Source organism: Pocillopora verrucosa, chromosome 11 (genome assembly GCF_036669915.1).
Source record: "Pocillopora verrucosa isolate sample1 chromosome 11, ASM3666991v2, whole genome shotgun sequence".
NCBI classification, from domain to species: Eukaryota; Metazoa; Cnidaria; class Anthozoa; order Scleractinia; family Pocilloporidae; genus Pocillopora; species Pocillopora verrucosa.
The window spans coordinates 17278852-17305388 of record NC_089322.1 but is presented as its reverse complement, the minus strand read 5'-3'; the positions used below and the strand labels follow the sequence as shown (position 1 = coordinate 17305388).

Genomic DNA, 26537 nt, shown 5'->3' with positions numbered 1-26537 from the left:
CGGTTCTCACAAAATATTCTAATAAAAACAGAGAAAGCAGGAGCACAGCCCTTTAGATCAATAACATTTTCCTAGCTTGTTTTTGTCTGTGATCATATGGCCTGGTGTTGTTACTGGCTTACTTTGCTGAAAGATTTACATGAAAACAAGACCACATGCCTCATACCGGATTGTCTTTTTTCCACAATGGAATAAGTTTTTGTTATTTAATAAAAAATGTAAATTATTTCAGAGCTTACCTTAAACGACGTTTCGTAAACAAGACAGAAGATATTTTGTTAACTTCTTCAAAAGGCGACTTAATACGAACGGTGTCCGTCAGGAAAAAAGGCTCAAATGCATATAACTGTTACTTTAAGGGCTTGATTTCTGAGAAATCATGCTGGTCAACGTATTATGCTGATCACGTGGAGCATTGTGTCGCGTAAGATCACGCAAGGGAGAGTATTTTCCCGTTATGCTTGAAATCTCGCGTGCGAAATCATTTCCTTACTAATTTGCATGTGCGCTTTAGTCTTTCTCGGAATTGTATGAAACGCCGGGCACAAAAAGTACTCGTAAACGCACGATTTTACTTCTATTTGCTGCCAAAAGCCCGTTTATTTGTTACTTCTTGTATTTAGATAACTTGCTTTCTTTCTTTTTGAGTGAGTTAGTATGACTCCACGATATTGAGAACGATTGGGTCTCGCTAATGTAGCCTGGGTTCGATTCCCAAACCTGCCGTCGTGTATCTTTTGATTGTCTTATTGATCTCCGTTTCCGAGATTTTTTCTTCAGGTTCATTGGCTTTCTTCTCTCTTTGAGAAACATTAATCTTAATTCCAATTCGACATATTCGTCCCTGCATCGCTTCTCGTTGAAGTACCACCCGATTGCATCCACGTCTCCTGCCAAAAATATACTTCGGGTGAAAATTTATTTTCTCTCTTTAATTAAGTAACCATTCTGACTGTAGTAAAAAAAAAAAATAGATCGACTTGATGAGTAGACAAAAGCCTCCTTACGCTGCGAAAATATAAACAGGTATTTTTCCGCGGACAATTATCAGATCTGAAAAGCCAAAAATTTTTACGAGAGCAAAGCTCGAGGAAATTTACTTGATGCGCCTGAGCCAAAAATATGAATGGATCAAAAATACAATCAAAAACGTTAATTTCCTGCTCCGGAAGCATAATAAAAGATAAAAATTTTTTCCAAACTCGGAGCTAAAAGTTAAAACTTATGAAATATTTCGTCCGTATTTCGACCGGACTTCATCAGTCAATGATATGAATGTTAAAAAGATGAATTTTAAAAAAAAGTTTTTTTTAACGCCTCTTGGGGGTTAGAATTGTGTTATAGATAGCTATGACACAATTCTAACCCCCAAGAAGCGTTAAAAAAAAAACCTTTTTTAAAATTCATCTTTTTAACATTCATATCATTGACTGATGAAGTCCGGTCGAAATACGGACGAAATATTTCATAAGTTTTAACTTTTAGCTCCGAGTTTCGATCAAAAATAGTCATTTTCCAGTTATCAAAGAGTTAAGTCGAACACAAGTCCGATTTTGCAAGTCAATACCACATAAGAAGGGCTTTCATTACAGATGGCCTCGGTGAAAACATGTTCCCAAAGTTATTTGGGGTTTTTGGACACTGCTCGATGAAAACGTTTCTTAATTAATGCAAAGGTACTTTGTATTCGCAGTTAGGAATACTGCACAACAATAGAACGCTCAGGGCTCCTCGCGCACGCATACAGTAGAATAAATGAATACTAACGCACATCAATTTATTGTTAATTTTATTTAATCAAAATAATTTTCAAACTGGAAACAAAAATAAATGCTGTAAGGCAATTCTGGAAGCTTATAAATCTGAAAACGTTTTTCTCACAACATGCCAGCGATAGAAAATTTTAAACAAATTGAGTCATTTAAAAAACACTGTTTAAGATGTACCCAGTTCTCTTTTTTTTTTCTCTTTAAAAGTCGCGAAAGAAAATTTGGCTCTGAAAAGAAGCAGCAAATGGGTCATTTTAAACACTGTTAAAGATGTTCCATTCAGTTTCCTTCACGTTTCAATGTTAATAAAGTCATGATGTGGAGCCCAAATCTTCTGCAATACAACAGCTAATATATATGAAAATAAAAATATATAATGGAAAGTTTAATTTGATTTTGCTACGCTCTACAACTTCAGTTTGCTCTAGTCTCGCGGTGCTAAGTCACTGCATTTGAAAATTCTTTGAAAAGCTAATATGGGAATATTTTGAAGAAGCAGATGAGTAATTTTAAGCACTGTTAAAGATCTACTCAAACTGACCAACTGAATCCACATAATCGTACAAAAGTAACACAATAAAATTTTAAAACTGAGCGGATGATAAACCTCTTATCTTTGTTCCCATGGTCAAAAATCTTTCTAAACAATCAATTCTAAAAAGGTTGTTATAATTATGTATTTGATGGTTATTTCTTAGCTATTGAGTTCAACATGTTTGACCAATACCCCATTCACACCAGCAAAACATGTTTTGTTAAACTGGTTTTCATTGAATGAAAATTATAAACAGAGAACTGAAAAACTTGATTTTCCATTGGATTCAAGTACTTGCTAACTTGCATTTCCAATGTGCTACATTCAAGTCAAAAATATTCGGTTAAATAGTTTCTATGAAGAAAAAAAAATTAAACTGTGTTTAACAAAACAACTTTTAAACATGTTTAAGCTTTGGTGTGAATGGGGCATAAGATACGAAACAAGTCCGTGAATCTTTTACTAACAATTTACGCGAAATTTTCTTAAAAATCATCACAAAGAACAAAAACAAAAAAAAGCGAAACAAATGGAACTCCTTTTACTTTAAATGTTCACTCGGGAGTTCAGGAGCTTTGTGGCTTTTGATTGGCAGCATCTTCGTCTTTTTACTCCAATGCATGTGCAATTGCTCTCAGCATCTTCGTGGCAAGCTTACCTTTACATTCTTCTTCGATCATCTTTTTCTGTTTTTCCAGCCATTCGTCCACGTAGTTGCGGTCTGTGCCCTCGGTAGGCAGGGCTTGGAAGTCGGTCTTGACATCTGGTAAGCCTGCATAGAACACTTGGCAAATAGACTTCATATCCTTGGCTTCAACCGACATTACTTTGAAGAAGATAAATTGAGGGTCGTCCTCGCTCTTCTTGGCGTTGTTTTCAAACTTTTGCAATTCGTGCTCCATAACAGAGAAGAAGCCGGCTGCTTTAGAAATTCCTCCAATGAAGGCTTCAAAAGCAGGAATGAGAGCTTCTCTCACTGCCAAGGCCGCTGCTTCTTGGATCTTCGCATGATTACCTGTAGCAACGGCTTCTGCCAAATTTTTGTCACCAGCAGCGTGTAATATGCCACCCGCAATCGTGCCAATGCTAGGGATAAAGCAAAGTGCCTTTGCCCAAAAACGTTTTTTGCCTGCCTTTCTTTCCAATTCTGCCTTCTTCTTCTCAAATTCTGCCACAAGGAGCGTCATTTTCTTCAATAAAATACCAGCCTGGTCTCTTCTCTTCTTCAGGGGCACCAAAATCTCTTCATGCATTTTCAACATTGTGTGACAGAGCTTCTTGTACTCAGTAGCTTGATTGCGGATCATGGAAATATTTTCACACCACTCATCAAACGTCAGAGCGTCATAGTATTCAAAGTATGTGCTGATTGATGTGACAAACTCGGTTGTCAGAGGAAGGATGCCCTCAATGTACACCATGGCATCATTCCTGGTGTCGTCGCGGAGTTTTCTGAACTCTTTGGCAACCTCTTCGTCAGTGCCCACCGCTTTCTCGGCGTAGAGGGATCTCATTGTGAGGGAGAACATTCTCATATCGACAGACATGTTCTTCACTCCTTCCCGCAGCTCATCGACTTGATGCTTTGTTTTCTTCTCGATAGCACTCATCTGCAAGTAGGAAAAGTGATAGCAATGTATAACTCATTCATATAGTAACGTGCTCTTTCACTATGCTCCCAATCATTTAACAAGAAGCAGGTGAGTCGTTTCTCATTCAAAACTCATTCGATACACCCATTCAATCCGACGAGTAATTCTCCCTTGTGGTTATCATACATTTCCCTTTAAACTGGTGTAGAGAATTTTATAATAAAGCAAGATGTATGTATGGTAAGGAGAGAATATATGCGAATAAACGATTGAGAGTGAATTCTGAAAGACAATCTCCCTAGCGAAGGTTTAGGTAAAAAGGTGACAGAATACAGATAGATTTCGATCAAAATAAAACCAGAACGAGAGAAGTAACCACTGGGAATTGAAAAGCGAAACCCGCGTTTATGACTTGAGGAACTCTTAGAAAAGAAATGGATTTAAAGGGTCATAAAACATCTGACAAGAAAACAAATGTATATATAGGGGGTAAGTTTCTAAAGAAATTGTAGTGTTGTGTCGGTGGGGAATAGAACCAGGTAATTTGGTTGTATCAACTGAGTTGAAAGGTGATCAACGTTTCGCTCTGACTAAGGGCTAGCTCTCGAAACGCCAGCTTTAGAAACTCTACACGGTGGCCAATTTACATTACCAAATCATTTGAAAAAGCAATTTATCTTAGAGGAAAACAATTTGGTTTACCTTGACACTGAAGGGAGTCTTGATTCAAACTTGAAAAGGGAGAGGCTGGTTGAATCGTCTGGGCTGAACAGCGTATTCTGTGAAGCTCTAATGGAACTGACTCAAACAGGAGCCGTTCGACTGTTTTATAGAGCTACCAGAGAAAGCCGGCATTGAGCCAGTTTTCTGAAACGTTCCCGTTCCCGTTCATGTTAGGACACGAACATTACGTGGCCGGATATAATCTTGTAATCTCGGGAACACGTTCGCAAGTCTCCTCGTTGCCTTAACCACTTTTTGCCAAAAACGTGCTAAACATGGAGTCTGTGTTGTAATCTCGGAAACACGTTCACAAGTTTCCTTGTTCCCTGAACCACTTTTTGCCAAAAACGTGCCGAGCATGGAGTCTGTGTTGTGACAGATTTAAATGTGGCTGAATGTGACGTGATGAAAACTGACGCTTAAAAGCCAAAGTAGAAATCTCGCATGCTTAATTCTTAGCCTACCTTTAGCCGTACCCCCCCCCCCCCCCTTCCTCTTCTCTTCCCATGAAGAAACGGAAAAGAGGGAGGAAACGTTTTTGTTGGGGGGGCGGGATAAGATTCCCTTAAGATTTTAAACGTAAAAGCAACCCTTTAACAAACTTGGTCCAGGGGCTCGTTTCTCGAAGGTGCTTTAAATTTTGATTTTGAATTATGGTTTCGAGCCGGTTACATGTGAGTTATGCAAGTTACTGGGACTTTCAAGAAGAGTTTCCCAGAGCTGGCTTGAGTTAGTAATCTCATTCATGGGAGACTTTGTTTAACCTCTTAGTTTTTTTAAAAAATCGTGACTTGTATGCAGGATTTGATGTTGATTGTTTCTGAATTGCCCTCTTCCCAGACATTCAACAAAGTTATTTCATTCCCTTGACACGACATGAAGTAAAATTTTGTAATAAGATACTCTTCGGACAAGCACATCATTCAATGGCAATTTAACGGAAAATTGAGGGTCAAATGAAATCGGTATCACCTGTTATATCACGGGCTGAGCTTAGACTCGTACCACACTCATCCGTTTTTAGAGTGTGACGCGTAATTTAAAATGGATTTCCAAAGTCGTGTAACTTTTAGCGAACGTAAAACGTGCGTAAGCAATTTCCATTTCCCCGAAAAAATGGATACAAAGAATTTTTTTACGTACAAAAAACGCAGGCCCGTGCGTCAAGGTTGAAGGCTGTTCAACTTTAGTCTGCAATTTACTCGCGATTGCAACCTACGTAAAACGTACGTAAACGTCTTGACAAAACGTGGAAATGGAGAAATGACTAAGTTTAGCGAACGACGGCGTTTACGCTCGTTGACATTTATTCTACGTAAACAATCTTTTTAACACACGTTCACGTGCGTGAACAAAAAACGCAACAGTGGAAATCCACCTCAAGGCCAAACTCAAAACATGTCACGCATGACCTTTACAGAGAGGCGAGCGAGAGTCGTGACTTAATGAATCAGCGTGAGGCGTGATTTGCCTTCTGAAATATACATGACACTTGAATTTTTTTCAAAATCTCAACACAAGAAGAAAGATTTTATTCTTTTCCTATTAAATTCGTGAAGCGTGAAATGCTGTTTAAAGTATACGTGACGGGGAAATTTTTCTAAAATTTAAAGGAATTAGTGTTATATCTGATTCACACCAAAGATAGAACATGTTTAAGCTGTTTTGTAAAACGCGGTTCAAGTTTTACCGAATTCAAATCTAGCACATTAAAAATTAAAAGTTAGTGACTACTTGAGTCTACACTTAAGCGACCGGCAATCAAGATGGCTGCGAAGGCGACAAAATTAGAACATCGTGTTTTTCATCACCGGTGTCAAAAGCTTCCACTTCACTTGTCCATACAAGTGGAGCGTTTATTTATTTTTATTCATTTTGGGGGGAAAAGTGGGACAGGCAACAATAGATAAAAAGAAGCGTTTCTTCGCATGGTAGTCATTAAAATCAAGACATTGTTACATTCACGTTAACACAATCTAACTAGGACATGTTTTGAGCATTTAAAAACACAGAGACAATAAGTAACAATGTCGCTGTTGTGCTTCTCAGCTAAGAGAGTCAAAGGGTTAAGAGGTGGCGCGTTAGTAAGGTTAAAACCGATATGCGAAGCTTGGATTTTACAGAAAGGCAAGCGTGATTCGGTATGTTAGGGCGTGATCTTCCTCCTTTATCCGTGAATTTTTCCTTGAAACCTTCAACACATTAGGCGAGATTTTAAGTTATCCCTTTTAGATACGTGAAGTGTAAACTTTAATAAAATTCCTGCGCGAAACGGGTCAAGGCTCTCCCTTACTCATCTTCAGCCGACGGGACCTGTCAAGTGCATGCAAGTAGTTAAGTACTTTGACAGATTTAAGACAGCTTACAAGGCTTATTACTGCTAAGTAACTCAAATTAGACCTTTAAATCGTCAGGTTTAGACATGTCTTAACAACATCAATACAACATTTTATCAGGTAGCCGGAAGACGTTTTAACTGAAGCTATTGTTAGCTTACACTGATTGATAGTTTATTTACGAAAAATTTACGAAAGCAAAGCTCGAGGAAAACTGAAGGCTTCAATTCACTTGATGCGCCTCGACTAATCAAAGAGTTAAGCCGAACATAAGTCCGATTTTGCAAGTCAATGCCACATAAGAAGGGCTTTCATTACAGATGGCTTCGGTGAAAACATGTTCTCAAAGTTATTTGGGGTTTTCAGACCCACTGCTCGATGAAAACGTTTCTTAATTAATGCAAAGGTACTTTGTATTCGCAGTTAAGAATATTGCATAGCAATAGAACGCTCGTGGCTCCTCGTGCACGCATACAGTAGAATAAATGAATGCTAACGCACATCATTTGATTGTTAATTTTATTTAATCAAAATAACTCTCAAACTAGAAACAAGAATAAATGCTGTAAGGCAATTCTGGAAGCTTATAAATCTGAAAACGTTTTTCCTACAACATGCCAGCGATAGAAAATTTTAAACAAATTGAGTCATTTAAAAACACTGTTTAAGATGTACTCAGTTCTCTTTTTTTTCCTTTAAAAGTCGCGAAAGAAAATTTGGCTCTGGAAAGAAGCAGGAAATGGGTCATTTTAAACACTGTTAAAGATGTTCCACTCAGTTGCCTTCACGTTTGAATGTTAATAAAGTCATGATGTGGAGCCCAAATCCTCTGCAATACAACAGCTAATATATATGAAAATAAAAATATATAATGAAAAGTTTAATTTGATTTTGCTGCGCTCTACAACTTCAGTTTGCTCTAGTCTCGCGGTGCTAAGTCACTGTATTTGAAAATTCTTTGAAAAGCTTATATGGGAATATTTTGAAGAAGCAGATGAGTAATTTTAAGCACTGTTAAAGATCTACTCAAACTGACCAACTGAATCCACATAATCGTACAAAAGTAACACAATAAAATTTTAAAACTGAGCGGATGATAAACCTCTTATCTTTGTTCCCATGGTCAAAAATCTTTCTAAACAATCAATTCTAAAAAGGTTGTTATAATTATGTATTTGATGGTTATTTCTCAGCTGATTAGTTCAACATGTTTGACTGAGATATGAAACAAGTCCGTGAATCTTTTACTAAAAAAATTTGACAATTTACGCAAAATTTTCTTAAAAATCATCACAAAGAACAAAAACAAAAACAAAACCAAAATAACTGGAACTGCTTTTAGTTTAAATGTTCACTTGGGAGTTCAGGAGCTTTCTGGCTTTTGATTGGCAGCATCTTCGACTTTTTTCTCCAATGCATGTGCAATGGCTCTCAGCATCTTCGTGGCAAGCTTACCTCTGCATTCTTCTTCGATCATCTTTTTCTGTTTTTCCAGCCATTCGTCCACGTAGTTGCGGTCTGTGCCCTCGGTAGGCAGGGCTTGGAAGTCGGTCTTGACATCTGGTAAGCCTGCATAGAACACTTGGCAAATAGACTTCATATCCTTGGCTTCAACCGACATTACTTTGAAGAAGATAAATTGAGGGTCGTCCTCGCTCTTCTTGGCGTTGTTTTCAAACTTTTGCAATTCGTGCTCCATAACAGAGAAGAAGCCGGCCACTTTAGAAATTCCATCAATGAAGGCTTCAAAAGCAGGAATGAGAGCTTCTCTCACTGCCAAGGCCGCTGCTTCTTGGATCTTCGCTTGATTATCTGTAGCAACGGCTTTTGCCAAATTTTTGTCACCAGCAGCGTGTAATATGCCACCGGCAATCGCGCCAATGCTCGGGATAAAGCAAAGTGCCTGTGCCCAAAAACGTTTTTTGCCTGCCTTTCTTTCCAATTCTGCCTTCTTCTTCTCAAATTCTGCCACAAGGAGCGTCATTTTCTTCAATAAAATACCGGCCTGGTCTCTTCTCTTCTTCAGGGGCACCAAAATCTCTTCATGCATTTTCAACATTGTGTGACAGAGCTTCTTGTACTCAGTTGCTTGATTGCGGATCATGGAAATATTTTCACACCACTCATCAAACGTCAGAGCGTCATAGTATTCAAAGTATGTGCTGATGGATGTGACAAACTCGGTTGTCAGAGGAAGGATGCCCTCTATGTACACCATGGCATCATTCCTGGTGTCGTCGCGGAGTTTTCTGAACTCTTTGGCAACCTCTTCGTCAGTGCCCACCGCTTTCTCGGCGTAGAGGGATCTCATTGTGAGGGAGAACATTCTCATATCGACAGACATGTTCTTCACTCCTTCCCGCAGCTCATCGACTTGATGCTTTGTTTTCTTCTCGATAGCACTCATCTGCAAGTAGGAAAAGTGATAGCAATGTATAACTCATTCATATAGTAACGTGCTCTTTCACTATGCTCCCAATCATTTAACAAGAAGCAGGTGAGTCGTTTCTCATTCAAAACTCATTCGATACACCCATTCAATCCGACGAGTAATTCTCCCTTGTGGTTATCATACATTTCCCTTTAAACTGGTGTAGAGAATTTTATAATAAAGCAAGATGTATGTATGGTAAGGAGAGAATATATGCGAATAAACGATTGAGAGTGAATTCTGAAAGACAATCTCCCCAGCGAAGGTTTAGGTAAAAAGGTGACAGAATACAGATAGATTTCGATCAAAATAAAACCAGAACGAGAGAAGTAACCACTGGGAATTGAAAAGCGAAACCCGCGTTTATGACTTGAGGAACTCTTACAAAAGAAATGGATTTAAAGGATCATAAAACATCTGACAAGAAAACAAATGTATATATAGGGGGTAAGTTTCTAAAGAAATTGTAGTGTTGTGTCGGTGGGGAATAGAACCAGGTAATTTGGTTGTATCAACTGAGTTGAAAGGTGATCAACGTTTCGCTCTGACTAAGGGCTAGCTCTCGAAACGTCAGCTTTAGAAACTCTACACGGTGGCCAATTTACATTACCAAATCATTTGAAAAACCAATTTATCTTACAGGAAAACAATTTGGTTTACCTTGACACTGAAGGGAGTCTTGATTCAAACTTGAAAAGGGAGAGGCTGGTTGAATCGTCTGGGCTGAACAGCGTATTCTGTGAAGCTCTAATGGAACTGACTCAAACAGGAGCCGTTCGACTGTTTTATAGAGCTACCAGAGAAAGCCAGCATTGAGCCAGTTTTCTGAAACGTTCCCGTTCCCGTTCATGTTAGGACACGAACATTACGTGGCCGGATATAATCTTGTAATCTCGGGAACACGTTCGCAAGTTTCCTCGTTGCCTTAACCACTTTTTGCCAAAAACGTGCTAAACATGGAGTCTGTGTTGTAATCTCGGAAACACGTTCACAAGTTTCCTTGTTCCCTGAACCACTTTTTGCCAAAAACGTGCCGAGCATGGAGTCTGTGTTGTGACAGATTTAAATGTGGCTGAATGTGACGTGATGAAAACTGACGCTTAAAAGCCAAACTAGAAATCTCGCATGCTTAATTCTTAGCCTACCTTTAGCCGTACCCTTCCAACCCCCCCCCCCTCCCTTCCTCTTCTCTTCCCATGAAGAAACGGAAAAGAGGGAGGAAACGTTTTTGTTGGGGGGGCGGGATAAGATTCCCTTAAGATTTTAAACGTAAAAGCAACCCTTTAACAAACTTGGTCCAGGGGCTCGTTTCTCGAAGGTGCTTTAAATTTTGATTTTGAATTATGGTTTCGAGCCGGTTACATGTGAGTTATGCAAGTTACTGGGACTTTCAAGAAGAGTTTCCCAGAGCTGGCTTGAGTTAGTAATCTCATTCATGGGAGACTTTGTTTAACCTCTCAGTTTTTTTAAAAAATCGTGACTTGTATGCAGGATTTGATGTTGATTGTTTCTGAATTGCCCTCTTCCCAGACATTCAACAAAGTTATTTCATTCCCTTGACACGACATGAAGTAAAATTTTGTAATAAGATACTCTTCGGACAAGCACATCATTCAATGGCAATTTAACGGAAAATTGAGGGTCAAATGAAATCGGTATCACCTGTTATATCACGGGCTGAGCTTAGACTCGTACCACACTCATCCGTTTTTAGAGTGTGACGCGTAATTTAAGATGGATTTCCAAAGTCGTGTAACTTTTAGCGAACGTAAAACGTGCGTAAGCAATTTCCATTTCCCCGAAAAAATGGATACAAAGCATTTTTTTACGTACAAAAAACGCAGGCCCGTGCGTCAAGGTTGAAGGCTGTTCAACTTTAGCCTGCAATTTACTCGCGATTGCAACCTACGTAAAACGTACGTAAACGTCTTGACAAAACGTGGAAATGGAGAAATGACAAAATTTAGCGAACGACGGCGTTTACACTCGTTGACATTTATTCTACGTAAACAATCTTTTTAACACACGTTCACGTGCGTGGACAAAAAACGCAACAGTGGAAATCCACCTCAAAGCCAAACTCAAAACATGTCACGCGTGACCTTTACAGAGAGGCGAGCGAGAGTCGTGACTTAATGAATCAGCGTGAGGCGTGATTTGCCTTCTGAAATATACATGACACTTGAACTTTTTTCAAAATCTCAACACAAGAAGAAAGATTTTATTCTTTTCCTATTAAATTCGTGAAGCGTGAAATGTTGTTTAAAGTATACGTGACGGGGGAATTTTTCTAAAATTTAAAGGAATTAGTGTTATATCTGATTCACACCAAAGATAGAACATGTTTTTAAGCTGTTTTGTAAAACGCGGTTCAAGTTTTACCGAATTCAAATCTAGCACATTAAAAATTAAAAGTTAGTGACTACTTGAGTCCACACTTAAGCGACCGGCAATCAAGATGGCTGCGAAGGCGACAGAATCACAACATCGTGTTTTTCATCACCGGTGTCAAAAGCCTCCACTTCACTTGTCCATACAAGTGGAGCGTTTATTTATTTTTATTTATTTTGGGGGGAAAAGTGGGACAGGCAACAACAGATAAAAAGAAGCGTTTCTTCGCGTGGTGGTCATTAAAATCAAGACATTGTTACATTCACATCAATACAATCTAACTAGCATTTTAGGACATGTTTTGAGGATGTAAAAACACAGAGACAATAAATAACGATGTTGCTGTTGTGCTTCTCAGCTAAGAGAGTCAAAGGGTTAAGAGGTGGCGCGTTAGTAAGGTCAAAACCGATATGCGAAGCTTGGATTTTAAAGAAAGGCAAGCGTGATTCGGTATGTTAGGGCGTGATCTTCCTCCTGAAATATACTTTATCCGTGAATTTTTCCCTGAAACCTTCAACACAATAGGCGAGATTTTAAGTTATCCCTTATAGATACGTGAAGTGTAAACTTTAATAAAATTCCTGCGCGAAACGGGTCAAGGCTCTCCCTTACTCATCTTCAGCCAACGGGACCTGTCAAGTGCATGCAAGTAGTTAAGTACTTTGACAGATTTAAGACAGCTTACAAGGCTTATTACTGCAAATTAGACCCTTTATTTGTCAGGTTTAGATATGTCTTAACAACATCAATACAACATTTTATCAAGTAGCCGGAAGACGTTTTAACTGAAGCTATTGTTAGCTTACACTGATTGATAGTGCCTACAAAACCTCGTCAATTATCATGAACTTTTCATGAAGGACCCCTCAAATCAATGTTAATATGTTAATATCAAAATAAACCTATATTTATCCGTATTAAGGGTGATATTGGTGATATTGACTCGCCTGCCACCAGTTGAAAGCTATTTTCTAAGGGGAAGCCAAAGTCAGGAAAACTGTCAGCGTTTTTTATACAAAAGAAGATTAATTCTAGTTACGTCAGATACAGGCCTTTTCACGAAAGTAAACAGGAATCTTCTGAAAACTGGCTTACTGCCGGCTTTCTTTCGTAGCTCTATAAAAACTGAGGAACAGCTTCAATGCGAGTTAGTTATCTCCAAGATTCCTTGGACAACGCTATTTAGATCAGAAGATTCAGCCATTGCAACTCTTTTCAACTTTGGTTTAGTCTTTACTCAGTGTCAAGGTATGCTAAATTCCTTTCTTAAAGAAATTAGGTATAATTTTTATGTCAATCTTTAACGAGCTACTTTCAATTGTTTTCTGTGAAAAATGAGGGTAAATTCTGATTCGCGATTTTTTTGTTTCATCAGTCCTTTCTTTAAAGAATTACGTACGCAGAATTTGTGTGTTAATTTTCAATGAGCTAATTTTAGTTATGTGTTTCGTGAAAAATGTCTGATTCTGTTTTGGATCACACAGTTAAACTGCACTACTTTACCCCCAAAACTTCATGACAAAGTGCTCTCTTTCAAATTCACTGTATAATTTATGTGGGAGTAACTCATTTCCAAAAACCATGGATCGAGTTTTAAGTGAAAAATAATTCTTAATTTTATTTGAGTGATAGCACTTCAAGTAACCGTAAAATGATACAAGTGGCAGACACTAAAAACAACTTATTCCTTTAACTCCTATGAGTGACCAAGATAGAATTTCTCCTTACAATATAAATACAAAATCAAGCAGACAAGTAATGAGAATAAAGAAAAATATCAATCAGGGGATTATAAGTTGATTCAATACCAAATTCTCCAAATTAATATCACAAGAACTGTATGGCAGACAGTAAAAAGAATTACTTATGAGATCTTGGGAGTGAAAGGGTTAACAGCGGTGACCTCTTGATGGGGATGAAAAAATTACAGTCATCATAATGTACATGAAAAAATTACGCGCTTCTGATTGGCTGAAAACGATTGACTTCGCATTTAACACGAGTGCAAATTACAAATAGCGCGCGTTTGTCTTGACTTTCTGTGATGTTTTTCCATGTACGTCATTAGCAAATAATACCATGTTTCTCTTGCAATTTGTTGTAAGAGTCCCTTTTTAATTTTTCAAAGACTACAAATTGTAGTTGCTCTACGGGCTCGTGCAATTTTGTCTTTGAAAAATTTAATCGTGCTTATTAACACCAAATTGCACTCGAAATCATGTTATTACCTATGCTCAAGGGGAAAAACGTTTGGAACTTTGACCGACCGCTTTTACAGGTTGGCGCAATTTCGATTTTTTTTGCTTTTCGGTTCTATTTTTATCATTCAATTCTCATGATTAGGGTGCGTTTTTTCAGACGAGCTTTTTCATTTCTTAAATCCTAGCAAACTCTACCTGGTGAACGATATAGCTCTGTTACCTTTACTAACTTGAAAGCGCCAGAGAGAACAACGATATTATCTCGGACATGGACATTGAAGAAGAAACAAAAAATGGACAAGAAGAGAGCAAACTGGAAAAAGAAAGAAGTGAAATGACGGCCACAGATTTGGAAAATGAACTGGAACGTTTAAAAACAAAAGTTAAAGGAACTAAGGAACCACCTGCTGCATTTCCTGTCCGTATCCTGTCTCCCTCGAAAAAGGACAAGAACTGGAAAGTGATAAGCTTTGATAAACAGGTTTGTACTCTGTTCATTACAAAATTAATTACAAAGATACTGTAAATCCTCATATTATCAATTCTTCTTCCAAAGAAGGGCCTCACCAAACTTTGAGGTAAGGTTTCCCCTTCGAAAGAGGACAATAGATACTACTTATTATTCCACGACTCTGTCATTTTGTCATACCATGGCAATGAAAAGCGTAAAATTTGCCACATCAGGACAAAAATACGGACAGAAACGGTCCGCGCGATCTTTGATTTCGTTTTGTTTTTTTAGACATGATTTCTTTCAGGAACGAACAACAAAGCCTAAAATATATTTTGTTTGGTCCTCAAGAAAACTTAAATGGTTTCTTTTGTGTTGTTTTCTTTTTTCACGCGAGCCCTATATGATCGGTACGATGCTCAGATAAGACCGCAAAAATGATAAGAGTGGAATGGTAACTCTCTTATTCAAAGGTTCAGCGTATAATACGAGCAGATATTTTGCTCATTGCTCGTATTTTTCCTCTACTCTGTGGGGTTCGCGAAAATACCGCGCAACTTGCAAAATATTCCCGCGTATTATAATGAAGTGAATGTATTGTTCCTGTTTATCATTTTCGTCGAACTTTTCTATTTTTATAATTACTACAAACGGCATTACTGCATTAAAGGAAGCAATCTATATTCTTCCAGGTTACCCGTTAAATGGGCTATGTCACGTCGTGCGTTTGCAAAAATTGCTATCATCTGCTTATCTAATTGACATGATGAAGTGGATGAGAAAACGACGATCACAAATTGTTCCGGTCACAAAGACAAAAGGGTTTAAATTGACGAATTCGTAATTTGAAATCACAAATTTGTTTATCATAGATAGAGGGGCTACAAAAACATAAGGATAAGGACATTGATTTGAAAGACGCCGCTTTCCAGAGAGCCGGTGAGAATACAAACCGCGGAAAAGAATTGGGCAAACTTTTAGCAGACAGGATAAAAAAAAATCAGTCCAAGTCTAAGGAACCTGAGACGAATGAAAAGCCTAATGCAGGAGCAGCGACATCATTAATCGAGCTTTTGAAGGAAGAGTTCAATGTAAGCTTCCTTCGCAGCGAGGTTAGTTTGTGCGGTTACATGTTCAAAGAAGGCGAGCAATGGCGCGAGCTTTATTTCTGGAATGGAAAAGCAGATGCAATCGGCTGGGATGAAAAGGAAGAGAGGTTCGTCATTGTTGAGTGGAAAGTGAAGGAAGAAAAGGAAATTGATCAAACTGAGGCCTTTAAGCCGTTCAAGTTCCAGACCTTGGTATACGCAAAGCTTCTTAAGTTACTTCTCAACCTGGATTACTTGCCATCAATCCTAATTGTTATTATCCTTTTCCACGGTGAAGATGGAAAGAAAGTCCGCGCTGGTTTCTTCAAGACGACTCCCAATAGTCCTGGGGACGCCTATCAGTGGTCCGTTGAGAAACCCGACCCTACCATAAAAATTCAACCTGCACCTGGGTCGCTGTTTCGCGAAGGCTTGACGAAGGTTGAGGAAAACATGCCACTGGGAAATCTCTTCTCTGACAGTGCCACGCTGGCGGACTTGCGAGATTTTTTTAAAACCCCACCACTGGAAGTTATTCCTAAACACAACAATGCCTAAGAGGGAGGGAAAAAAACTCAGTTTTTGCATCATTGGTAATGATTTCTACAAATGTTACGGATACGGAGAATGACTTAATTGGTAGTTTCATTCAGTTCTGTTCTAAAAAAAAAACCTTCAAAGTTAGTCTTCCTTTTTCCTTTTAACTGTCATTTCTTTTAATCATTTGGATCAAAGTATCTGATTTTATAACTTATGTCTGAAAATTTGAGTTTAAAATTACTCATTTACTCATATCTGAAGTCTCTAACGGACGAAAGCCTCGTTCCCTACTCGACATAGAGCTCTAAATTTAGATGCACATCTTCATTTTAATTTCGACTTTTATTCTCAATTAGCTCCACGAGGAGAGAGTTGTGGAAACCTCTATAGCTTTGGATTTTGCAAACAATACTTTTTGCTGTCTTTTTTATTTCCAACTAGGAATTTTTTTGAGAAAAGAATATGAAATTCATTTTAATTTTTTTTCTCAGTAAATATTAAAAAGGCTATTTACACTATTTTGGGTTAAGCCCTTTCGCGGAGAGTTAATATTAGATGGGTGATCTTTTTTACAAATATTTGATAATTCCTTTATATCTCTTGCCTGATTTGAACCTGGATAGGGCAGAAAACATTCAATTGATAATTACATTTTTACGATGTTTGGTGATAAGACAAAAATTGAAGGACTTTTCAATGTTCCTTTATTAAGTAAATTATACATTTTGCATCCAAATTGATGCAAGGTGTTTTTGAAGCGGCATCGAGTTCATCTTCAACAGAGTTTAAAATAACTTGTTTGCTGTGCATGTCCTTTTGTAAAAGATGCTATGAAAAAGGTGATTTTGATATAAGCTGTACTCCTGTGTGGGAGATGAGTGCATATCCTTTTATAAAAGATGCTATGAAAAAAGTGATTTGATATAAGCTGTACTCCTGTGTGGGAGATGTATTTTAAATCAGAGAGGTTGAGGACTTGAACAACATCAAGTACATCTTTGACAGTGTTTAAAATGGCTCGATTGTTGTACACATCCTTTTGAAAAAAACAATGCTGAGAAAATGACGTTTGATAAATCAGTTGCTTAGTTTTTTAATGCTGAAATAAGCTATACTCCTTTGTAGGAGAAGCATTTTAAGGATCTTAGATGGTAGTGAGTGAGTCTTTGACAGGGTTCAAAACCACTCACTTTTCAATTGCTTTGATTTATCAGCTTCGTAGCCGTATTAGAGAAGACATAATGAAAAAGACATATATTCCAAGTAAATTTCATCTATGCTAAAATTGTTTCGCATATATGTGAAAGAGAATTGTTAAACATGATTTAACCAGTCAATAAAATTAACTTACTTATTGGTTATACAAGAGTTCAAGGTAACTTTACGCAATTTTTTGTAGATCGCCCCTCCGTAAAAAGCACCGCGTTTTATTTACGCATGAAAGGAAGTACTCTTCCGAACAAATATGTTTTTCGAGAACTAGAGTCTTACACAGGGTGAGAGGATTGAATATTATATCTATTGAACATGTTGCCTTCCGGACCAGGGGTCTTCGAGAGGGTTTGAGCGTTGAGGATATGCTTTTCACCTGTGCAGCGCTGACACTTTCGAAAATCAATGTGCATATGCAACTTATCATTTCTTGAAATGCCAGACGTGGCCTCAGGTTGGTCAATAAAATAAAGATTTATGACAATTTTCTCTTCAACAGTCTAGCAATACGATCGGCATTTTGTCCCAAACATGGTCAGAATTCTAGTTGATTTTAAGTTTCTCATGGCTAAGTTACAGTACTTTCAAAATCATTGTCCTGCAACTCGCCTTGTCTTAAGATTTAGAAAATAAATTGAACGCATCACTCGCACTTAAGTTGAGTTGCATTGTCTTCCTGATAGGTATCATATGTTTTTACTTTCCTCTTTTAGCTTACAAATCTCTTTATTGTATAGCCCCGTTGTATGTGTCAGAACTTTTAGCTTATCGTAGGAATTCGTATTAACTTCCATCTCCGAGCAGTGGTGGTATCGTCGATGCTCTGCAACCCAAACTTCACTCGTCCCCACCCCTCCTCCACCTCCACTTCCTCCATGGACTATCACTAGCGTTGCGCAGAAATCCATGCTTGATGGCAATTTCTTGGCCGGAAATTTGAACCACTAATAATTCCACATCAAACATACTTAGGCTAATTAACAATTTGGCAAGAGGAAGGGAAAAAAAAAGACGTGGAACCAACAACAGTTTTAAAACAAGGTAAAGCTATCCTGTTACCATTTACCTTTACATGCAAAATTAAAACAGTCTTGAAACATTTAACCTTCACAGAGGCACAAAGCTGAACACTGAACCGGGGTGATTGATAGAAGTCACACCTTCTTCCCCTCCTCTGAGTATTATTTTGAATATTTATTGTTAGGTGCATGCTCCAAATGTATAATTTGAATTGCAAATATGGTTCTACTTTCATTTAATATTTATCTTAGTTCAGTCGAGGCCTTTGCACGTGGAGCTCAGAACTTTCCTTGGTTACTTGGTTTGCTTCTAGGCTTAAAATTGCAGTTCTTGGTTTGAAAAATCGTCGACGAACAAGTCTTTGACGGCCTTAGCGTCTCGAGAACGATACAAAAAATTTTGGGTGGTCTTGAGAGTCGGTTTTTTGCATCGTGTCACGGTCTTCGGACGAATGTTGCAGCCTGCAAAGATGCACCGAATGAGTCAAGCCACGAAGAAAAGGAAGACCTGTATTCGATTACCTCATGTAAGTCATCTAGTTTAATTCTCCTGCACAGATGAAAATTAACGACAATTCCTAATGTTTTGAGACAGCTTCAGCTCACTGAAGGTAGTATTTCAGTAGCGAGTCTTCGACCCTTCCTTCACGAATTTTTAAGGACAGAACATTTTTGTATTAACTCAATCCTGTGCAATAAATTAGAATTTTACTCAACGAAAGCCAGTTTTAAAACGGATACTAATTTTTAAGGTCAGGTTTGACAATATACGGATATCAAAATGACAACTTTTGGTCTGAAAAGGGTTAAGATTTAGAGACACATGCCGCACAGTAACACCAAAAACTCCTATCCTTGGGGGGGGGGGGGGAGGGAGGGAGGGAAGGGAAGGAAGCAGCGGTAATAGACAAATCGGTTCACTTTTAGATCATTTCCTCTAAAAACATTATTTGTTTGACGCTGACATTTTGGGGAGTCCTCCGACATTATTGTCCTTGTTATGAATAGATGTATTCGCAAAATCTAAGATATTCCGAACTGTTAATCAAAGTTTTCAATCTTAAATGGTCATTCTTTAGACTGTCCCAGTTCATCTTGAGGTCTTGAAAACCAAACTTTAAACATCTCAGTAAGTACTCATCCTAAAATTTTTATGCTCTAGTCTCTCTCTCTCTCCTTCCCAGCCTCCTTGCAAATTTTTTTTCTGTGAAATATTCAAACGTTACAATTAACACTTTAAAAATTTTCCTCAGTTGTCTTTCGTCAATTAATTTTTTCTGTTGGCTTTTAAGGTAACCATGTAAGAAGAGAGAAGACAGCCCATCATAAACAAAATCAAGATTGTGAGGCAGATACAGTCAGTACATACAGGTCAGTTTGACTACGTCTTCAATATTTTACGAAAAGTTTGGCTAAGGTAGTTCTTATTTTTCTTGCGCAGAAGTCTTTCATACTCAAAAACGGTTTACTTGGCTGGGATGTTGTACAAGGAAAAAATTGACACTGTAACTCAAAATTTTAAACAAAGAAGTCACTTATTTGTCACATATGAAATCATTAGAGAAAAATGCTCACCATCTTTTTCACGTAAATTTAACAAATAAAGCCTACTAGTCATTAATTTCCAGTATCTTTAGAAATTCAGTATTAATCTAATTATTTTCAAACTTGAAACATCTCTGATTGCAGTAACGTTGTCATAGCGGGAAGAAAAAAAAGAAAAAAGAAAAAATGAAAAACGAAAAAGAGAAAAAGAAAAAAGAAAAATGGAAAACGAAAAAGACGAAAAGAAAAGAGAAAAAATGAAAAACGAAAAAGAAAAAAGAAAAATGAAAAACGGAAAAGAAAAAAAGAAAAAATGAAAAAAGGAAAAGAAAAAAAGAAAAGATAAAAAAATCCAAATTGAAATGAAGCCCTGTAAGATTCTTATGACTACCCTCTCATTGGCTGTTGATTGACAGGCGATTTTCTATAGTCTGTCCTTATTCTCTAATGGCGATTGAACCCCCCTCCAGCGCTCCTCCCCCCCCCTGAAAACAAGTGGTCCCAAAGTCTTCCACCCCCTTCACTCCCCGGGTTTACCTCAGAGAGCATTTCGTGATGTGGACATGAGTGTTTTTGAGTGAAAACACAGAATTTAACGAGATTTCTTTTATATCAAAAAAGCACAGGATTATTTTCGTCCGTAAAAGTGTTACTGATCGATCTAACCGCCAATGTTTGCGTAAGATAATCAAATTTGATGAATTAGCCAAAAGCTTTGAGTGTTCTCATATCAGATCATTAATAATCGAAGCTATTCATGATGCTAGGTTTGTACATAAACTCCCCATTTTGCCCTACAGACCTTGAAAGATTGCAAAACATTCTTCAATTCAACAAGACTGTGCAGTTAGTAAAAGGAAAAAATCTCCCAGCACTAAACCCATTGACCAATTGATTCGAACAAACTCAGGTCAGTCGCCCACCTCATCACTCTTTCGTATGCATTTTCTGACTAGAATAGCTCACAGATTTGTTTTTGCTTTTCACTTTTTTGTTTTTCTTTTTTTCATGACAACTTTATTACAATTAGATGTATTTTCCCCCAAATGACAAACCAATTAAAAAAATAACTCTGCGTTGAGTTGTAAGACACTTTTAAGCTTTAGTTCGCTTTGAAATTCAATCCACTGTTTTCAATTGAATGTTAAAAGTAATCGGAGATTGCTTTGGTTTAGCTGTACTTGTTATGTGATTGGTTCAGAAAACTCGCGCCACTTTCCCAACCAATCAAAACAAAACCCAAAACCATCACGATTTGGTCACCCGCGTTTCCCGCGCCTCACAGTTTGATCGTTTCTATTTCGAGTTCTCATTGGCTCCTCGTGACATTATCCTTGACATGATTGGCTGTTGAATTTATGCTGGTTCTGTTTTACGACACTCAATCGAAAGCCCTTCAACTATGATGTATTTATCAATTTTCTTTTTACTTTTCCTCTCTAGATAATCTTATTGCATCGAAACCCTCAAGAACAGAGCAGGGAATGATAAAATTAGAGTAAGACGCTTTTAGATTTTGCACTTTTTGAAATTTTCGTGCTCTGTTCGTTGTGTTAAAACCTCAAGATTTATAATGGTAACAGGACCGAGTGGAGCACAATTCCGTCTGTAATCATGAGTGATTAACAAAATCGGACGACCAAGAAGCGGGAGTCCGATTTGTTAATTACGAGTATGATTACAGACAGAATTGGACGACACGAAGTCCTGTTACCAATTAATTAAAACTGACATTTTTTGAGATACAAACTAGACGTCGGTTATACGTTTTCTTAGAATAGAAAATACAACATTTAACTCGGCGAAATGCGAGACAACAGTGCGCGCACATGACGCGTTCTGTCCACTTGCATAGGCAGGACGTGTTAACTGTCCCTTTTAACTGTCCTATTATACTGTCCAATTACAAGCATGAGGCGTACACTGTCCAATTAGTGCCCAAATCAGACCGGTGATGACCAATTACGTTCAAGAATTTTGTCATAGTTCTGACTAAAGTCATAATTGCTGGTCGATTGCTCCAAATTAGACATGAAAAAATAACTATGAAGCAGGAATTACAATTACTATAAGATTATACAACAGACAGAATAATTGAAGAGACTGCAAGGTGCAATAAATGTGTTTTATTTCAAATGTTACAAAAACGAAAATTGTATTATTCAGAAGCCTTGAATGGCTGTTTTCACTCTTTGACCACTGAAAGTGATTACTATTTCATTTCTCCTAAAAATATCACTCCTGAATCACACATTAAGGCCACGAGAGTGAAGGAAATGATCACCAAGCTTTTGATTGTTGAACAAATTCTCCCTATCAACACTTTAGCAAATACGTTGAGAACAATATGGAGAATACAAATGTTGATGTTAGGGTGTAAAGGCTCAACGCTTTTCAGTAGATCAACGCTTGAGTTGAGAACGAATATAATTCAGATTAACTAAAATAGGGAGAGATCTTGCACTGCACTTTCAACGGCGTGTAGAGTTGTGTTTTCCCATGATCCAGCCCACCTTGATGTGGAGTGCCAAAATAATTTGTGCGTCTGGTGAAATAGTATTGAAATTGTCGTAACTGAATTTTGGTTCATTTGTCCTTACGTTTTTATGGTCTATTTGACTCTTAAAAATTTTCCTGTCGTCTCTGCATGAAACTGAAAAATCAATTTTAGGGAGAAAGTAATTCGTAACAAAGGTGAATGAAGAGTTGAAGTAGAAAATTGCCAAAACGCTCAGCAGTTAATACAGCTCAGTGTATGCTAGGAAAAATTGTCATTAAATCATACATTTTTTTTGTTTCAGGTTCCAAAGATAATGCCAAAAGAAAAGATCATCCCAGAATACTCTGGAAGTTTATCTACTTGAAATAAAGTTTATTGTAATTCTGGCATAAAGGCATCCGTTAACGAAATTTGTCACGCCGAAAGAAAAAGAAAAAAAGCAATATTTACGTAGGAGTAAAAACTCGCGCTTTTGAGGGGGCAAACCACATGTTCGCAAGAAGGAAAAGGAAAGATTTATCCCTTCGGTAGTTGAAACCTTTTTTTGGAATGGCTCAGAAAACTGAAAAAAATTTTCGAAAAAAAATTAAGTCTTTTGGCGGGAAAAATGTCTCTGGAAAAAAAAGGTCTGCGCTTTTGAATTGTGTCTTGTGTTGATCAGAAAATATACCGAGTCTTTTGGCGGGAAAAATCCTGCATTGTGCAGTTTATTTCTTCCCATCAAAAGTAAAGTATATATTTTGTTTTAATACTAGCTCCCGTTCAAATCCGTAGAAATTTTTTTCCCCCGGGCAACCCTCCATACGCGAAAAAAAGTAAAAGAGAGAGCCTATATTTTGACCAGTTACCAGGCCCTTTCAAAAGCGCAATTTTTTTTTTAGATTACTTGTGCGCTCAGTTAAATACAAAGAAAGAAGAAAGAGACAATAAAGTAACTAAAAAATTATTTCTTTTTGTAAGTTTATTTTCAAAATGCAAGTAAAAAGTTTTTCAACATTAAGATAATAAAATTGATGATTTACAAACTAACTTGTCAAGGATAAATTTGTAACATTAAAGTTGATTCATTACTCACAATAACTATAAAAAAAATTCCTTTCCAGAGACTATCTTATTGAAAACGAGCAAAATTAGAAGTTTTTACTCAATGAGACAAATTAGAGGATCACTGCTATTACAAAAGAACGTCACAGGTGAGGATCACCAAAACAAATTTGGAACTATATTATTGAAAAAAACTATTTTAGTGTCCCTCTTAGCACCATAGTATAATTTGGATTTTCAAAATTTAAAAAAATCGGATCAGCTTAACTCAACTTGAGGCCTCAGCATCTTGAACTGGTAAAATAACAAATATTACCCCTCACCTTGACGACTGTGTCCTATCGAACCTAAGTTTTAAACTAGGCTTTGACTAGTGTTTTCTTTATGTTGACGACTGGAAATTCTGAACATGCTTCTGAGAAATTTTTAAATTCATACTGAAACCGTTTTTAGTGGTGCACATTTACAGCTAGTACCTCACAAATCAATTTTACAATTGTCCCTCTTCCATCAACTAAGTTCTCTTCAGCTCAATCTTTTCCTCCGTACTGTAGTCCACATTCAAAAGCTGAAAGGTGACGAAGACGAACATGTTAAGAAAGGAAACAATTTAACTGGGTTAGGATATCAATGGTTGATAGAGTAGAAGGAATACGAGTGTCCGTAATCAGTTTAACCAGAGAGTTTTTACTAAATTAATTTAACTCCTCTGTGTGTTGCGTGTTGTTTTTCTTCAACGGTATAGCGCGATACAACAAACTGAAATCAATGCTTGTGATCCCCTAGGTAGTTTGCGCATATTGCGTTGAGCTAAGTTAAGGGAGCTCATGTAGTATGGGATTATATGGAGATATTTCGGAACTCGATTCCGTATCGAGTTCAAATCTTCTAGATGAGAAATTAATTTTTGTAAGACTTCGTGTGGCAGCCCCATACTTCATGATGCATACAGTTGTTGGATAAAGAAAACAATGTCATACCTTTGGAACTTTAGAAACTCTTTTGGGAGGTCAGTTTACATCGTCAATTTAGATGATAAAACAAAATTATTTTGTTTGAGAGAAGTATAGGGTTATAGGGAAATTCTCCCCTTTGTCCTACCAAACTGCTGTTTTTGACGACGTACTTATACTTTTATGGAGAAATTTGATGTTGATCATCTTGTAGGTTAATGTATTACACAACTTTGAGTCTTTACCAAGACGATGGTTTTCACACTAGGCCACCTTAATCATGATGCATTGGAAACAGCTCCTTATAACCTCAAACCATTTTAAAACAAAGCCTTAGTCCCAAGACAATCTATTGCTTTCGCCGTTGTTTTCTTTATCCAAGAATTGTATGCATAATGAAACATGGGCTGTGCAAAACTGTTCTTTTTGAAACGCTTTTCAGAATCTGTCAAAAATGATTTTCAATAATATATTTTCCCATCGCAAAATATTTTTCCATTATATACAAACGATAAGGAGACCTACTTGAAATTTTTCGATGAAGAAAACGTTAACTTAATAAGATGTAAAATTGTTTCTCCGTGGTGCACACGCGCCAAAAAGTTTCCTGACATTCCGATCATTTTTTGTTGGCGACATAGTTCCACATCAAAATGCGCGTGAAAAATAATTTGCACATTGTCTAATTTCAAATTAACAATGGACTTCCTTCTCAAATGGTAGAATTTACCAAGGGTCATCACGGTAGCGGTAGCTAAAACTGGCAAAATAATTTGGTAGCATGACTGATAAGTACAGGTAATAACATGATTTTGAGTGCAGTTTGTTGTTAATAAGCACGCGTAAATTTGTCAAAGACAACAAAATTGTAGCTTTTAAAAGTTTTACACTTGCTTATTTACAACAAATTGCATTAGACATCATGTAATTACTTATTAATAATTTGCGTGAAAAAACCATCACAGAAAGTCACGATCGATTTTGAGCGCGCGCTATATTTGTAATTTGCATTCGTGTTACAACTTTGCACTCGTGTTACATGAAAATGCACTCGTTTTCAGCCAATCAGAGGAGCGTAATTTTTACATTTACATTATTAATTGATGAACACGAATTGTATGCCTACAAAACACATGGTACTGAAAGTAGCAGACACATACACACCCTAGGCATCTATTTTAAACAAGCCTTATTATGAAGCGTACCTCGTGTCCTCGGCGTGTTTCTTTGTCTTACTTGAATATTTCATACACAGCACCGAGTTCAACTAGAGAAACAAAAATTAAAGTCTTAACGACTGTGGTACCGTATACCGCGTCAGAATAGTTAACCCTTTGAATCCCATGTGTGACCAAGGCAGAATTTCTCCTTACAATATCGATACAATACCAAGCAGACAAGTGTTGAGAATGTAGGAAAATACCAATTAAGGGATTGTTAGTTGATCCGATACCAAATTCTCCAAAGTAACACCAAAAGAATTGTATGACAGACTGTAAGGAGAATTACTAATGAAATCTCGAGAGGGGAAAGGTCAAAGCAATTCCTTTCATTTGCTGTTTAATCAGCAATACATCACTCAAAAAAGCACTTCTGATATATTTTCTGTCTTTTTAACACGTTTATTTTATAAATCTTTGACGCTTCGTTGGCGAAAGAAGGCTTTCAGATTTTCGTTTCAAAGCGAGCTCTCATTCGGGTTAGAATTTACCGTCAGGCGAAGAATTTCTCTCAATCCCTTAGCAGATTCGCATAATTAATAGATAAATTTGTTCCCGAAACTGTTCATTGGCAATTTGTATGGCATTAACCTACTTGTAAATGAAAATTTTAAGGCATTTGACCCATAATGCAGGATTCATAGCTCAGCTTACAGCACCTTATTCACAAGTTGAACTTTCTCTTACTCTTACCTGTAGCTCTGTTGAGAAAAAAACTTTAAAACTATGCAGCGAGCTGCAACTTGCAGCTTGGTCCATGTCAAGTTTGCAAACACCAGCAGTTTCTCGACTATTCCAGGCAACGGCATAAACGTTAAAATCGATAAGCTGGCGAGTGAATTATTCCTTCAAGTAGAGAAACAGCTCATACCACGTGAAACCGTAAAACGTTAATGAGATGCGAAACACGTGCAAATTAGGACTCGAAAAAAAAAAAACCTCAGAACGAGGGTGGTGTGAATTTCCATGGCGAGGCTTCATTATTTC

General features: G+C 37.4%; 3 protein-coding genes and 2 long non-coding RNA genes across 5 annotated transcripts; 2 read left to right on the top strand and 3 right to left on the bottom strand.

The window, feature by feature from the left end:
- Positions 1 to 1968: 1968 nt before the first annotated feature.
- Positions 1969 to 4736, bottom strand: LOC131781523 (uncharacterized). Its single transcript, XM_059098192.2, has 2 exons — positions 4599 to 4736; positions 1969 to 3914 (listed from the first exon to the last, which is right to left on the bottom strand). The coding sequence occupies exon 2, from the start codon at positions 3912 to 3914 to the stop codon at positions 2913 to 2915; it is 1002 nt and encodes a 333-aa protein (XP_058954175.2). The 5' UTR covers positions 4599 to 4736; the 3' UTR covers positions 1969 to 2912.
- A 2721-nt stretch (positions 4737 to 7457) lies between these two features.
- Positions 7458 to 10187, bottom strand: LOC131781521 (uncharacterized). The gene is made up of 2 exons (XM_059098190.2): positions 10047 to 10187; positions 7458 to 9362 (listed from the first exon to the last, which is right to left on the bottom strand). The coding sequence occupies exon 2, from the start codon at positions 9360 to 9362 to the stop codon at positions 8319 to 8321; it is 1044 nt and encodes a 347-aa protein (XP_058954173.2). The 5' UTR covers positions 10047 to 10187; the 3' UTR covers positions 7458 to 8318.
- Positions 10188 to 12929: 2742 nt separating this feature from the next.
- LOC131781485 (uncharacterized) lies at positions 12930 to 17761 on the top strand. Its single transcript, XM_059098151.2, has 3 exons — positions 12930 to 13025; positions 14164 to 14459; positions 15302 to 17761. Exons 2-3 carry the CDS (start codon positions 14247 to 14249, stop codon positions 16073 to 16075), a joined length of 987 nt encoding a protein of 328 aa, XP_058954134.2. The 5' UTR covers positions 12930 to 13025; positions 14164 to 14246; the 3' UTR covers positions 16076 to 17761.
- Positions 17762 to 18402: 641 nt separating this feature from the next.
- LOC131781466 (uncharacterized) lies at positions 18403 to 23153 on the top strand. The gene is made up of 4 exons (XR_010715740.1): positions 18403 to 18815; positions 19581 to 19659; positions 21277 to 21331; positions 22635 to 23153. It is a non-coding gene; the product is annotated as an uncharacterized lncRNA (long non-coding RNA).
- Positions 23154 to 23580: 427 nt separating this feature from the next.
- LOC136284071 (uncharacterized) lies at positions 23581 to 26336 on the bottom strand. The gene is made up of 3 exons (XR_010719068.1): positions 26244 to 26336; positions 25536 to 25597; positions 23581 to 23945 (listed from the first exon to the last, which is right to left on the bottom strand). It is a non-coding gene; the product is annotated as an uncharacterized lncRNA (long non-coding RNA).
- Between the last annotated feature and the right edge of the window lie 201 nt (positions 26337 to 26537).